Source organism: Rattus norvegicus, chromosome 2 (assembly GCF_036323735.1).
Source record: "Rattus norvegicus strain BN/NHsdMcwi chromosome 2, GRCr8, whole genome shotgun sequence".
NCBI lineage: Eukaryota > Metazoa > Chordata > Mammalia > Rodentia > Muridae > Rattus > Rattus norvegicus.
In genome coordinates this window covers 24,396,445-24,412,171 of record NC_086020.1, presented here as the reverse complement: position 1 = coordinate 24,412,171, position 15,727 = coordinate 24,396,445, and the positions used below count along the sequence as shown (strand labels likewise).

At 41.1% G+C, this 15,727-nt stretch overlaps 1 protein-coding gene across 45 annotated transcripts in view; it reads right to left on the bottom strand.

Moving 5' to 3' along the window:
- Ssbp2 (single-stranded DNA binding protein 2) overlaps window positions 1-15,727 on the bottom strand; it is a 288,275-nt gene that overhangs the window by 261,597 nt on the left and 10,951 nt on the right. For 6 of the 45 annotated variants that reach the window (XM_039103432.2, XM_039103433.2, XM_063282012.1 and 3 more), the window contains exon 2: window positions 11,862-11,966. The exons of 37 other annotated variants lie outside the window; for them this stretch is intronic. In XM_039103432.2, coding sequence (XP_038959360.1) covers window positions 11,862-11,892 — 31 coding nt within the window. In that variant the 5' untranslated portion in view covers window positions 11,893-11,966. Of the gene's footprint in view, window positions 1-11,861; window positions 11,968-15,727 lie in introns of those variants that run through there. 2 more of the 45 variants (XM_063282002.1, XM_063282018.1) reach the window with 2 other exon arrangements.

The window sequence follows — 15,727 nt, the reverse complement described above, 5'->3', positions numbered from 1 at the left end:
ACCGCAGGGAAACAAATAACCCTATTAAAAAATGGGGTTCAGAGCTAAACAAAGAATTCACAGCTGAGGAATGCCGAATGGCTGAGAAACACCTAAAGAAATGTTCAACATCTTTAGTCATAAGGGAAATGCAAATCAAAACAACCCTGAGATTTCACCTCACACCAGTGCGATTGGCTAAGATCAAAAACTCAGGTGACAGCAGATGCTGGCGAGGATGTGGAGAAAGAGGAACACTCCTCCATTGTTGGTGGGATTGCAGACTGGTAAAACCATTCTGGAAATCAGTCTGGAGGTTCCTCAGAAAATTGGACATTGAACTGCCTGATGATCCAGCTATACCTCTCTTGGGCATATACCCAAAAGATGCCTCAACATATAAAAGAGACACGTGCTCCACTATGTTCATCGCAGCCTTATTTATAATAGCCAGAAGCTGGAAAGAACCCAGATGCCCTTCAACAGAGGAATGGATACAGAAAATGTGGTACACCTACACAATGGAATATTACTCAGCTATCAAAAACAACGAGTTTATGAAATTCGTAGGCAAATGGTTGGAACTGGAAAATATCATCCTGAGTGAGCTAACCCAATCACAGAAAGACATACATGGTATGCACTCATTGATAAGTGGCTATTAGCCCAAATGCTTGAATTACCCTAGATCCCTAGAACAAACGAAACTCAAGACGGATGATCAAAATGTGAATGCTTCACTCCTTCTTTAAATGAGGAAAAAGAATACCCTTGGCAGGGAAGGGAGAGGCAAAGATTAAAACAGAGACTGAAGGAACACCCATTCAGAGCCTGCCCCACATGTGGCCCATACATATACAGCCACCCAATTAGACAAGATGGATGAAGCAAAGAAGTGCAGACCGACAGGAGCCGGATGTAGATCGCTCCTGAGAGACACAGCCAGAATACAGCAAATATAGAGGCGAATGCCAGCAGCAAACCACTGAACTGAGAATAGGTCCCCTATTGAAGGAATCAGAGAAAGAACTGGAAGAGCTTGAAGGGGCTCGAGACCCCAAAAGTACAACAATGCCAAGCAACCAGAGCTTCCAGGGACTAAGCCACTACCTAAAGACTATACATGGACTGACCCTGGACTCTGACCCCATAGGTAGCAATGAATATCCTAGTAAGAGCACCAGTGGAAGGGGAAGCCCTGGGTCCTGCTAAGACTGAACCCCCAGTGAACTAGTCTATGGGGGGAGGGCGGCAATGGGGGGAGGGTTGGGAGGGGAACACCCATAAGGAAGGGGAGGGGGGAGGGGGATGTTTGCCCGGAAACCGGGAAAGGGAATAACACTCGAAATGTATATAAGAAATACTCAAGTTAATAAAAAAAAAAAAAAAAAAAAAAAAGAAATAAAAGGTAAAAAAAAAAAAAAAAAAAAAAAAAAAAGAAAATCAATAGGAGGACACCTAGTAGGCATCGTTCTTAATGAAGCAGAGGTCTGGGCATGCTGAGGTGTTTGAATAGGGGAGTTTTCTAGACAGAAACCAGCAAGGGAAGTAGTAACAGACATGAGGATGTGAAGAGAACCAAGTTCACTGATTGTCAGAGATGAGAACTGAAGTCATGATAGACGACTTGCAAATCCCAGACTAAAAAAGTGAGGCCAACACCAAGTAGGCAAGACAGCTCACCCATCAAAGGCACCTGACACCAAGCCTGACAAAGAAGAGTCCAAATCCTTGGGCCCACATGGTGAAGGAAGAGAGCTGTCTCCCAAAGGCTTTCCTCTAACCTTCACACACATGCTGTGACATGTGAAAACACCACACACACACACACACACACACACACACACACACACGCACACACGCACGCACATGCACACACGCACATGCACAAAATGAATGAATCGATCGATCGATCAATAAACAAATGTAATGAAACTGTTCTCTGAAATACTAAGGGCCAGTGAAACGGAGGGGAAGAGAGAGGCTGCTGGTAAGAACAGATAATACAGGTTTAGTCTTCCTAGCCCAGAAACGAAACATGCGGGCTAGAGAAATGGCTCGGCAGGTAAAGGTGTGATTTCTACCAACCATATGGCCAACAACCACCTGTATATAACCCCAGTCCCAGCAGACCCAACACCACCTTCTGGCCTCCTCTGATACTACACACATGTGGTAAACAGACATATATACAGACAAAACACCCATAATAAAAACAATGCAAATCAAAACAACCCTAAGATTCCACCTCACGCCAGACAGAATGGTTAAGATAAGAAACTCAGGTGACAGCAGATGCTGGCAAGGATGTGGAGAAAGAGGAACACTCCTCCATTGTTGGTGGGATTGCAGACTGGAATTTCTGGAAATCAGTCTGGAGGTTCCTCAGAAAAGTAGACATTCCACTACCTGAGGACCCAGCTATACCTGTCTTGGGCATATACCCAAAAGATGCTCCAACATACAACAAAGACACATGCTCCACTATGTTCATAAGCCTTATTTATAATAGCCAGAAGCTGGAAAGAACCCAGATGCCCTTCAACAGAGGAATGGATACAGAAAATGTGGTACATCTACAATGGAGTACTACTTAGCTATTAAAAACAATGACTTCATGAAATTCACAGGCAAATGTATGGAACTAGAAAATACCATCCTAAGTGAGGTAACCCAAACACACACACACACAAAACCACACAGGGTATGCACTCACTGATAAGTGGACATTAGCCCAAAAGCTCAGATTACCCAAGATACAATCCACAGACCACATGAAGCTCAAGAAGAAGGATGACCAAAGTGTGGATGCTTCAGTTCTTAGAGGCAGAACAAAAAACATTCACAGGAAGACATATAGAGACAGAGTTTGGAGAAAAGACTAAAGGAAAGGTCATCCAGAGACTGCCCCACCTGGAGATCCAGCCTATACACAGACACCAAACCCAGACAACAGTGCTGATGCCAAGAAGTGCAAACTAACAGGAGCCTGTTATAGCTGTCTCCTGAGAGGCTCTGCCAGAGCATAACAAATACAGAGTCAAATGTTCACAGCCAACCATTGAACTGAGAACAGGATCCCCAATGGAGGAGTTAGAGAAAGGTTTGAAGGAGCTGAAGGGGTTTGCAACCCCATAACAACAATATCAACCAACCAGAGCTCCCAGGGACTAAACCTCTACCCAAAGAGTACACATGGACAGACCCCTGGCTCCAACTGCATATGTAGCAGAGGATGGCCTTGCTGGGCATCAGTGGGAGGAGAAGCCCTTGGTTCCTGCCAAGGATGGATGCCCCAGTGTAGGGGAATGTCAGGGCAGGGAGGAGGGAATGGGTTGGGTGGGTGGGTGGGGGAACACCATCATAGAAGCAGGGGTGGGATAAAGGGTTTATCAACAGGAAACTGGGAAAAGGGATAACATTTGAAATGTAAATTTAAAAATATCCAATTAAAAAAAAAGAAAATGGGAAAAAAAATTAATCTGAAGTGCCCCAAACTGTGGGATATGCTAACGTATGTCTATCAACAGAAAATGCCACATATGTTTCATGTGATGACAACGTCAAAATGCTGCTACACTAAAACTACCGCACCTTTTAGGTTATACGCTTAATATGAAAAATAATTACTATCCTTATAAATGAGCCCCATCCCCAACTTATCACAAATGTATATACAAATCAGTAGACATTTCAGGCAACTGAGGTGGCCACCCCAGAGGACCCTGTGAGATATGATCAGGTACAAGTTATGAAATATACACATTGGACATTAAAAATCCTCGGGCCTGCTTCACAGTCCTCAGGTTTGTAGATGAAAGGGGTTGAAGGAGAAGATGCCGAGGTCAGCAGCAGTTAAAATCAGTTATAGAAGAAAACTGGCTGAGTTGTTAGCACAGAGCTTAAAGAGCTGATCATGAAAATCCTTCAGAGTATTTCTCTACATGTGCTTCATGGGATGACTTTAAGTTTCCTATATCAGCTACTTTAGGGTGTTGTGAGGAAACAAATAACAAAAGACCTTTAGCAAGATACTGTTTATAAACATGTCACCACCATAACGTTTTCTGTTTTGGTTTTTTTGCTTGTTTGTTTCATTTTGTTTGTTTTTGAAATGAGGTCTCTCTATGTAGCCCTGGCTGTCCTGGAACTCTCTATACAGAGCATACTGGCCTCAAACTTGCCACCTGCCACTCTGCCTCTGTGCCTCTGCCTTCAATATCTGGGACTAAAGGCACTTGTGTGCCACTTCATACATTTTTTAAATACACAGGCATCTCTTAAACACCTCTGTGAATATCCAGAGGTAGCAAATGAGAATGGAAGCAAGATGAGAACATTTTAAACAAATTAAATAAGACCGGACCTTATGCTACTAAGACTAACAGCATGTTGTTGTCCAAGTTAATGAATTCTTAGAGCTCAGTGAAAATCCCGAGCAAACACTCATGGTCACAACTAAATCTAACTTGGAAGAAGGGCGTGTCCCACCTTATACCTTACACCCACTAAATTACAAGACCTAGGTTGGCCAAAAGCACTCCAGAAGTTAAATGCAGAGAAGGGAATAATAGTTCAAGCTCACAGATGCTCAATCCAGCACGTGGACTCCCAATCCAGCGTGTAGACTATAAGTCCAGCACATGAACTATCAATCCACACCTGGGACAGATGGAAACCAAGCCTAGGACCAGACCTGCCCCTCTGACTGTACCAATATTCCACTGTTGTAATTTAAAGCTGCTGGGATTCAAGTTTCCTAAAAATAGTCTTTTTTTTTTTTTTTTTTTTTTTTTTTTTTTTTTTTTTTCCGGAGCTGGGGACCGAACCCAGGGCCTTGCGCTTCCTAGGTAAGCGCTCTACCACTGAGCTAAATCCCCAGCCCCCTAAAAATAGTCTTTAGTCCCACAGTGCCACTGCTGCTGGCAAGCACAGAGGCAGTTAAACCCTACATGGTTTAACTACTGCCCATCGCCTTCATAAGCCTTTTCTAGAGAATACCCTACTGTTCTTCAACACAAAAGCTCTCTTCTGCTCACACTGGGCTTCTTTGATTCTTTCAGGATAAACATAATATTTTTAAACACCTAATAATTAGTTTCTCCAAAAGAAATATCCTCTACCTGTCTTTCTCTATTTTTATTTGCACCCTACATTTCCTACCAGGTCCAGTATTCAGAATGCTTCCATAGCATTAACTGAACTCAAGTCCCACAGCTACTCCAAGCAGTTTCCCTGATGACTTCAGCACACAGCCTTTTCCTTCTTTAATTTCTTTTTCACTTACTCTGTGCACCATTCAATTAGCACCTTATTACACTAACACCTTGTTTAACCAGCATCATTGGGAAAGCAAAGTGTTCATCAGAAGTGAATATTCCAGACAACACAAGCATTAATTTAGGAGGCAAAAAAAGTGACGTGAAAACACTTCTCTCCATAGTCACAGATTCCAGTTCAAACCAACTCTGAACTAAGTTTCAACAAATGTCAACAGGCATCTGTAGTTTGTCAGTTCATCTTTACTAAGAGATACAATACCTCCCTCTCAAAGTTGATGGCTTACAGAAATCACGGATAAGTATCTAGCAAGCACCCTTTAAGTCACGGCTGAAACTATTCCCCTACTATTATGCACTAAAATATAAATTTTATGGAAATTATATACTTTCACACCTTTTTCAAGACTGAACATAAATTGAGAATTTCCTAATTCCCTCATTACTCAAAATGGACTCATCCAATAAATATTTATCAATGGTCATAAAATTAGCATCAAAATGATGGAGTTATCAGCTAACATTATTGTGGTTTTTTTCAACTATTAACTCAAATACCTTAAGTTTACTAAAAATACCATGTTTTTGTCATTTATCCTTTTTAGATGACCAGAGACTTAGAGGAAAGTCACTAATATATTTGTGGGATAGAAGTGTCACCCTCCAAAAAGCAATCAGTAATGTCTATCAGTACTTTCAAAGTCTACAAGGGCACTGAGCCGAATGAATCTTTGGCAATATCCAATGGAAAATTATCTTTATGCCAGTAAGAGGAGACTTCCTGGCTAGTTACTAAGTTGTGGGTTAAAATGGCTTGTCTACTTCAAGTGACCATTGTAGTAAGAACCACAAAAATAAATCAATTATCCAAATAGATTTGAACTGACATAGTATTCTTTGATCTCTAAGTTCCAATAAGTCTATAGGGGGTAACCCTCTAAATGAGAAGCACTTTATCTTCTGTGGGGAACGTAAACCACTTGCTTGCAGACTTCTCTGAGAGAGATAATACCTACCAGTTGAGAGACAGAGAGACAGAAACACAGAGAGGTTTTTGCTCTGTTCTGACTTGGCTCTAGTTATATACAGATATACAGTTTGGGAATTTACTAAGATAAAGCTGTGAATAGGTCATTGAAAAAGGTATGTTGTCATCTCAATTACCCTGTCAGGTGAATAAAACCTGGGTGTTTGAACTCTGCATATTTGATTTGATTTCATACCCAGCCAAAATCACCTTTTGTCCCATCCCCTACAGAAACTGGAAAGTCCGAGCATTTAGAATACTCCATTCAAAGTGGAAAGAAATCTCAAAACCATTAAAGATTTGTATTTCAAAAACTAAAATTTGCAAAAATCATGGCATGTTACCATCTTGTCTGCAATGTTTTAACTTTTTGGTGCATCTAAATATGAAAGCTAAAACTTACCTTCTTCAAAATAAAGAGGTAAAATCCATGATCCATAAACTATCTAAATACTTCTAATATAAAGACACTAAAAGTGGGTGTTCTTCATGAACACCGCAGTTGTCTTTACAGTGTAGATCCACACAAGCAGTGAAGAGCATTACCAGACACTATATTTCTTCATATTATGTAAACGATATGTTCATTATTTTAAATAAAACTGTTGTGCGTTCACACATTCAGCTTCCTATCAAAACTCTGAGGATTAAGTGGAATCCCACAAATCTAATCCAGTCAGTGAAGCTCTAAATCGCTATCTACCAGAAAAGGGACAATTTGTTTGTTTTCCTCTTCTGATACCTTTCATAAGGACTTCCCTTTTTACCTTACACTCAGGGGCTTGGAGGAGGAAAGGGTTTAATTATAATTTTAAAGCATGAAAAAATATAAAAAAAGAAAACTGAAGTGTTAAAATTTTCTCAAGTTCTGATAAATAATTTTCTTATCATTAGAAGGGGCTCTCAGAAAATAATTTAAAGTTATAAAACTTCTATTTGCATAATTCTAAGAGCTTTAAACGTAAAACACTTATAAGCACTGTAGCCTTTCTTCATTGAGTAAATATTCTAGAATCTGTCAATAACAGACAATGCCTGCTGTATAAGCTCATTTCGATGTCATCACAAAATAAAACCTATCAGTCATAAGCAGAAAAAATAAAGACTCCAGCAACCTCAAGATTCTACTGAATGGAGGAAATAATGTGGTAAGCAAGTCTAGGGAAAAGACAGAGCTCCTGTGACATTCAAACAGCTAAGATCTGGGCCCTCTCAGTTATGGTAAATGACAGCAGTGAGACTTCTCCCCAAGACACAGACCAATACTTGGAGCATGCAATCAGTGGAAGCTCTCCCACAGACCCAGGGAGAGCTACAAGTTCCGTCTGAATGAAGGCCCAAAATTCTAAGTAGTACTTACTAAAACCTAGTGCACTTTATAAAGATATGAAACTATTCTCTACTCTATCCAAGAAAAGAGAATCCAAAATGTATTAAAGCATGATCAGCCTCAGTTACCTGTGAAAAAAATACCAAATCAAAGATGGCAAGTTGTATTAACGCACAGACAGAAAGATGGCATTTTCTGACTATTTCTTTGTTAAATTAGGGATACATAGGGAGAGTAATAAATGATATAGAAACAAGTATACCCCTCTTTGCCTTTATACTGTCTTAAGTACATGGATAAAAACAGCCCAATGGTCTAATATGCTTCCCCATTCACAACAGCCAAGGAAAACTGAGACTAGACAATCAAACAATAGCCTTAAATATTTAATCTTCTTTATGTTTTGAAATGTTTATATTTTACATTGCTCTTTTTTATTAATCATTTTATTTGTTTACATTTAAATGTTACCCCCCCTTGGTCAAATATTTACTGCCTTAAAGGGCTGGAAAAGCTAGGCTATAATATTCCTCACCTTGGTTTTAGTCTGTAGTTTGACTTGAGTAGCTCCCTCTCAGGCCTATTCAAAATGACAATGAGCCACCGTAATACAGAAACAACTCACACATTTCAAGCTGCTGGCATTACCAAAAGGACAATCAAAACACTGAGAATATGCACAACACAGGAGAAGCTAGGAAATGACTTAGAAATCCTCATGAACTTAAGTGGAACTATTTCTTTTACTTAAACAGTGACACACAAGAAGCTATGTAAAGACAGTATCTGGTGAGAGAGGTGCTGCTGCCTCTCCTGTCGGGGACTGATTTAACAACGAGATCAAAAGCACTGTCTCTGAGTTGTGGTTTACAAACACACACATACACTGTCTTATTCAAGGAAAAATCTGAATTGATCTATGTTTTATAGTTGGTTTTAAGTGAATATAAGCATTCACTTAAAGTGAATTTGTTACTAAAGAAAAGTGCTTTGCTTAGAATAGCAGTGAGTGTAAGTAAGCTTTGTCTCCTGCTGGACAGCACACACTATATAAATATGCTGATGCGACAATTCACTGTGTTTATAATATAAAAGAGAGCCCAAATATTCACAGCTGCATTTCAAACCTCTACTCGGTCATGAGATGAATTGTGTATTTTGTACTTTAATGACACAGTTTCTAATTTATACCTTACACTTTTTAATCCAAATATACTTTCTAACGACAAAATAATTCTTAGTAAGAACTTGACATTTACCAGTTTACTCACAACGCACTTCATAAATATCACTACTGATGAGAAAATCGAAGCTTTGCCGTCATATCAGAAGACACATGATAAATTAGTCACTCTCCCTACCGGCTCCATACTTGCACTTGGACAAATGTGCACGGTGGCAGATGACAAGGGTGCTCGCCAGTCTGCTAGACTACACTAGACGAAATGAGGTTGCTCTTACTGAACCCCTCAGATCGCATGCTTCCTGCTCTCTGGATGGTAAAAAGTAAACCTTGGGTCCCTGCCTACTGGAGAACTTGGGGGGGGGGGGCAGCTTTGGGAGGAATTTTAAATTGATCCCTGGCTCTCCAGAGGAACTTGGGTGACTTCTCTCTGGAACCTGTCCTACCCTTCCCTAAGCCCCACCCCCTTCAACACAGGCCACAGCACTGCAGGACTCTCTGTTTCCTGACAGGCTCAGTGTGGATCTGGCTCTCTCCCAAGCACAGACTGTCCCCTATGCCAAGCGCTCTGTTCACTTCTCTGGCAAGGTTGGTCTCCTCACTGCTGGATCTGCTGCCTTGTACAGTACCTGGCAGACAGTGAGACCCTGAATAAGTATTTAATGAGTGACTGGATGACAGAATTTAAACTTGTTTTAACTTTTGCTTTTGAGGGAGGTATTTATTGGAAACCTGGAAAATGACCAACAAATGTTATCATCTGTCATCTTCGTCCCTTGTACTCTCTGTTCTGTTCCTGGCCTGTGAAAATCTTGTACATTAACTTTTTTACCTCCTCCCCCTCAACTAAACTCACTTTTATTTTACTTGACTTTTTCTTTTTCCTTTTTTTTTTTCTTTTTCCTTTTTTTTTTTTTTTTTTTGGGTGGTGAGGTTGGGGTGGCATTGAGACAAGGTCTCCTGTGGTCCAGGCTGATCTGAAACCATAGAGTCAAGGCTGTTCTTGAAGTCCTGATCCTCCTCCCCCATGCTGCAAGGAGTATGTGCATCAGCAAAACCAGTCTTAAAATATACTTTGGTTAAAAGATATGTTTAAGAAAAGCTGGCGTGAGATTCAGGAAAACTGCCTCTTGGGCTAGGGGTGTGGCTTAGTGGTAGAGCATTTGCCTAACGTGTGTAAGGCCCTAGGTTCTCTCTCCCGCACCATGTACAATCATGAAGTAAGAAGTGGCATCGTGCTTCTGGGTTCACTTCTTTGTCACAGTCCTCCCTGTTACCCCAGAATGTACCAGAACTCAAGCACATATGCTGTGTCACTCACCTCCTCACAAGGCCTTGCTGCACACACAGACTTATTTTTATCAATTAAATTGCATTCCTGATAGTAAAATAAGTAAATAATAAAAAAAAAAAAAGGTAGATTTTATACAAGTGTCTTTGGGTTGTTTTGTTTTGTCTTCATTAACCAATTCTTCAAAATTCCCAGGCATGTGTAGATATAGGAAAAAAAACTGAAGGTCATATGGTTATTTTTACTTTCTTTTTTGCTGGGGGATGGGAAGATCCCCCCCCCACACACACACACACACATCTACTCACCTCAGATAGGAAGCCTACACAACAGAACAAAGTACAGATAACACCAAAGTCCAACTTGCTGAACCAATGAGTTTTGCTGGGGTTACATGCAGGAACAGAAATGACTCAAAGACAGCTACATCACCACAGCCCCCACGCCAGCATGGATGACAGCTCACAAAGCTGGGAACCTGAAGAACACTGCACAGTCTGCAGGGGCTCAACAGGTTGGAGAGTGTCCTTTCCAAGTGACTCTGACCTAAACCTCTTCCAGGCAGCTAGCTGGTCTGGTCTGAGACTTCTTGGCAGCTCAGTTTTACTGCTTACTCTGGCAGGGAGGAGCCTAGTGAATCTGGTCTGTTTCAGGGACTTCCTGAAGCTATTTTGAGCTGTTTACCTTCCCACCTAGGGAGCTTCCTGCAGGATAGAATGTTTTAACCTTGGGGAAAATTGTTAAAACAATAATTTTACTTCCTTCATTTTTTTAGGTTATTTTTCTTATAATGCATTTGGTTTCAAAACTGATGGCCAACTGACTGGTAGGCCCAGCAAGCAGTTATTAATGTAGTTTCATTAACTATACCACAATCATTTCTCAATTACCTCTTGGAGATGAGCCTTTATTCTATTCTAAGATTCAGAAAGCTTCTAAAAATCAACTGACAAAAAAAAAATAACACTGTAAACTATCCTAAAACTCATTTTTAAAAGTTATACACATTCTCCTTCAATGCCTATGTACTAAAGAAAAAAATCCACTTACTGTCTTCTTTCTCATACCCTATAGTAATCCATTGTTGTCATAATTTAATAAAATTTAAAGTACAAGAAAGTAGACCACAGTAATTAACAAAACTTCTTCACGATGTGACAGAGCCATTGAACACTTGCCATTCAGCACATGTGTAGGGTGAAGCCACCAGGCTTCCCATACCTGCCACCTCCATCTCTAAAACACTCATACTGCCCTGCATGGTTATACACAACTGTTTTAACCTCAGCACTCAGGAGGCCAGCAGAGACAAAGGAAGGTAGATCTCTGTGTTTCTGGCCAGCCAGGACTACATGTACATAGTGAGAGTCTGTTAAAACCAACAATCAAACAAAACAACAATCTCCAAGGCACCCTTGAGCTCACTCAGCTGGAGTGTTTCTCTCAGGTCACAGGAGGAATCATCATTTTAAACTCCAGCTCTGGTTAACTTCGTATTCTCTTCTGGGCCTGTCCAAGTTAACCTCCCCTCTGGACACTCTCCTTCTTGACCCGATGCCTTCTGAGGTCCCCTCATTTCTGTTTGCTGGTCTTCCATCTCACATGTTCCCCAGGCTTATGTCCTTCAGTCTCCTCCCCTTCCCCCACATCTCCAGGCTTACGTCCTTCAGTCTCCTCACCTCCCCCCACATTTCCAAGACCGCACTTCCTTCTAGCTTCATCTTCAAACACATAACAGGACAATCTGGGCTGTAGAGAAGCTCTCAACTAACCTCCACTGGTAGTCAGGTAAGGTAGAAACATAGGATGCTTCAGTCTTCTTCTTCATGTGGGTGCTTGTCACATGTCGCATGTTCCCTTGGTCACCAAGCTATGCACTAAAGGCAAGTGCACATGTCTGAATCTCACACCTCCATGACAGTATTGAGTGAACACGCTAACCCTGGGCACAGAGTGTGGCTCTCACAAGTCTGGTTACAAGACTACCAAGCTTACTAAGCCTTGGTCCTTTCATCAGCAACACGAGAGCAACTCCCAGAAGGCCTGGAAATGTGCTCGAAATGTGAGCACTGCATGCTTCTAAATGTACATCTTTGCCCCAACCCCTTCTCTATTCCAGTGTCTCCAGCCTAGATTCACCCTCTGAACTCACAGTCCTACTAACTAGTCCCCCCCCCCCCCCGGGGCTCCTTCTCTAAACATGAACGGCGTTTCCATCTCTAGACATGAACGGCGTTTCCATCTCTAGACATGAACGGCGTTTCCATCTGGGCATCCTCCTCCTTACACTTTCCCACCTTCTTCCTGTGCCTCCTTCCACGTCTGCGTGAAACACGGTAGCCATCTTAAAATTCTATTTCCTTTACATTGAACCCTGAGTCTAGTGTGTTCTATACCCTGAAACCTCTACTATATTAGTCCAAAGAGAGAGAGAGAGAGAGAGAGACCACATAAAGTTGTGTTGTCACTGCAGTTCACTTACGAAAGCTCCCTGAGACAGATGCCCCTTACCCTGATCCCCATATTACTTACAAAATCATTATTCCGTATGCATCTCATGATGTAACTGTTCTGCTTAAAATCCTCATCTCATAAATCAAGCTGTCACTCAAGGTTACAACCAAAATAGTTTAACTTGCCACACATATCATCTACCAACTTTACACCAAATTCACAGCAGTCTACCAAAACATTTGGCCCTTCTGTATTTACAGTTCAACTTCACACTGACAACACTCAGAAAATACTACATCTGCAGCGACCTAAACATTATTCACACTGCACTAGATGAGTAATCTAAAGAAGACTGAAGGCACCTGGGGACACTGCATGCACACAGTATACCCCATCATGTAAAGGACTTGAACGTCCACACAGGAGCCATGGGGGTCCTGGAACACATCAACTAAGACTGTATACCATTTCTCTTTAATGTCTTCGTGTTTGTGTACATGCTTCTTCTAGAATGTTCTTTAACTGACCATCCCCAACTAACTATCCTTACTCTCTAGAACGTAGTATCTTCTCTCAGAAGCCTCCTAAAACAGTCTGCTTACACATTAGAGCTCTTGCTACCAGGGAGGTAGGTGGGGACAGCGAGCCCTGCGAAGGCTGAGGTGGACAGAGATGACTAAACTGAGCTGACTTAGAAGTCTCAACTGACACTGACACATAACACAGCACAGTTTATGTTGGCTGTTTTTTTAATGGATAAAGAGATAATAGAAAGCAAGATTAATATAATCCCCATCATCACAGTACACATAAAATTATATACTCAGACATTTTTAAGCTAATTTTAAATGCTATTTTTGTGAAATTGGCTTTTGAGGCTCTTCCCTTAAGAACTGAAAGGTTTTCTCTAGAGTTAAAAATATAATAGAGACTGAACACTATGCTAGCTGCTCCCTACGTCTCCTCAGATCACTCTCAGGTTTCCATCATTCCGCAGACCTGGGGAGCTTATCTCCAAGGACTACATGTCACCAAATTCCTTGACTCTGGCTCCAGAGATGAGCAGTAGCAGCAGCAGAAGGTGGCTCCTCCCTGCTAGGCCTCTAAGCAGAGCTGACAGTGGCAGTGATCCTTTTCAAACCATAGCTCCAGAGACTGGCCTTTCTCCAGCAACGGTAGCTCCCACCAGATTCTGATAACTGTTCTGAATGATCCTTCAGACCTAGGAGTGTCAAAACTCTCCTTGCTAATCACTTGGCGTTCCCATGCATGGGTTTAATTTTGCACATATCTTCATTAAACGCTTTGCAGTACCCCTTTGAAGAATCCATCCTGTTGGGGACCTAACTCTAATGACTTGTCAGCTGGTATCATTGTTACGGCACTTGCTGTGTTATCAGCTCTCTTATCAGTGGTGGTAGGCGCTAAAGAGCTCCAGCAACATATTTAATGTTTCAGGAAAAACTTGCTTTCTCCTCAGCTTCTTGGCTCTCCAGTCCAGCTCACATAACTTACCCAACACAATCTGAAGTCAAAATGAACCAGCAAGGCTGTCCCAAAAGGCAGTGTGCACTTCATGTGTGTATTTATGTGATGGGTATTTTATGGCAAGCAGCTCAGACATGTTTTTCCATGACAATTTTAAATGAAAGAATAATAATATCAATCACTAAGTTTAATTCAGGCTTTAAAATGCTTTTTAAAACACTGTAATAGCTTCCTATTAACAGCCCTTGCTTTTAATGCTATGATACAGTGTAATCATCTCGGATTTTAATCTAGTCATGGCCAACAAATAGTATATAATGAAAAAACAAACAAAGAAATTGTTTCATATTTTTCTAGCAGTCATTTCCAGATGACTGGTGACAGACTCAATATGGCTGTAGTACTTCTGGACCACATGGAACTTTCCAATAGCGCTTGTTCAAAAATAAACATACAAATAGGGTATATGTTCACTGGGAAAGACAATAGATAAAGGAAACTCATAATTATCGATTTTTTTCTAGTGATTATCTTCTATTTATTCTGACTCCAAAGTCTACCAAGTAAAGTAACTTATAACAGTTAATTTGTTACTACTTACAGAAGAATGAAGCCTGAGCTGCTAGTAAGTATCTTCCTCTTTTGTAAGCATTTCTATCGAAATTGTTAAGCCTCAGACACTACTAAAGGAGTGGAGCAGGTCTGTGGCTCAGATGATTCTATCCACCCTTTGAGCAGGTGCAAATTGCTTCTAATCTTTCTTTAAGCTCCCCTGTTAGGTCCCATTCCAACTAAACATGGTGGATGTGTTGCCAACAGAACAGCTAAAGCATTCTCCCACTTCCTACCCCACCCCCACTCTACTCACATTTTTTTCCCTCCTGGATCAAACAAAGAAACACAAAGAGTAAAAGTGGTTAAAATGAGCAACAGAGTTTGGATACAGGCTACACAGTTCACTGAGTGTCCTTGGATAGCACATAAACACTCCCTGAGATTCAGTTTCCCCAGTTTAAAATCAAAAAATATGTTTACTTTATGAGTTACCATGAGGATTAAGCAAGAAAGAATCCAGATAAAAATACTGTTTGATTCCATTTACTGAGGCTCCTAGAATAGTCAAATTCAAAAAGCAGAAAAGTATATGTGGTTGCCAGATGCTGGGAGGAAAGGGGAGTGGGAAGCAGATGAAAAGCCCTGGAAATCAGGTGAACCAGCACCACGTAGATGACTGATGGCAGGCACTGCGGCTGCACACCAGAAACTAGTTAAAATGGTAGACTTTGTTATACATATTTTACCATAGGAAAAGAGAATGGCCATCATTTATATTGAAAGCCTCTCCCTTATTTTTTTTAGAGAGAGGTACGTGTTATATTTTGATCAGAAAATGTTTCCAGACTTGTGCGTTGAACAGTTGGTCAGCAGCTGATGGTACTGTTCCAAGTGATTCTAGAAACTTTAGGAGGTAGAACCGACTAGAGAAAGAGGCCCCTTGAATGTGCCTTAGAAGTTATAGTCTCCAAGCCATCTCTATTTCCTATCCTAAGATAAAGAACCTTCTCCACCACACTCTCCTGCCACCTGACTCTATGCCTAACTGCAAAGGGCCAGGTAACCTTGGCTTGAATCCAAACACTAAACACAACTAATCTTCATTCCCCTTAAAAACTAGCAGAGCACACAGCGGGGCGAG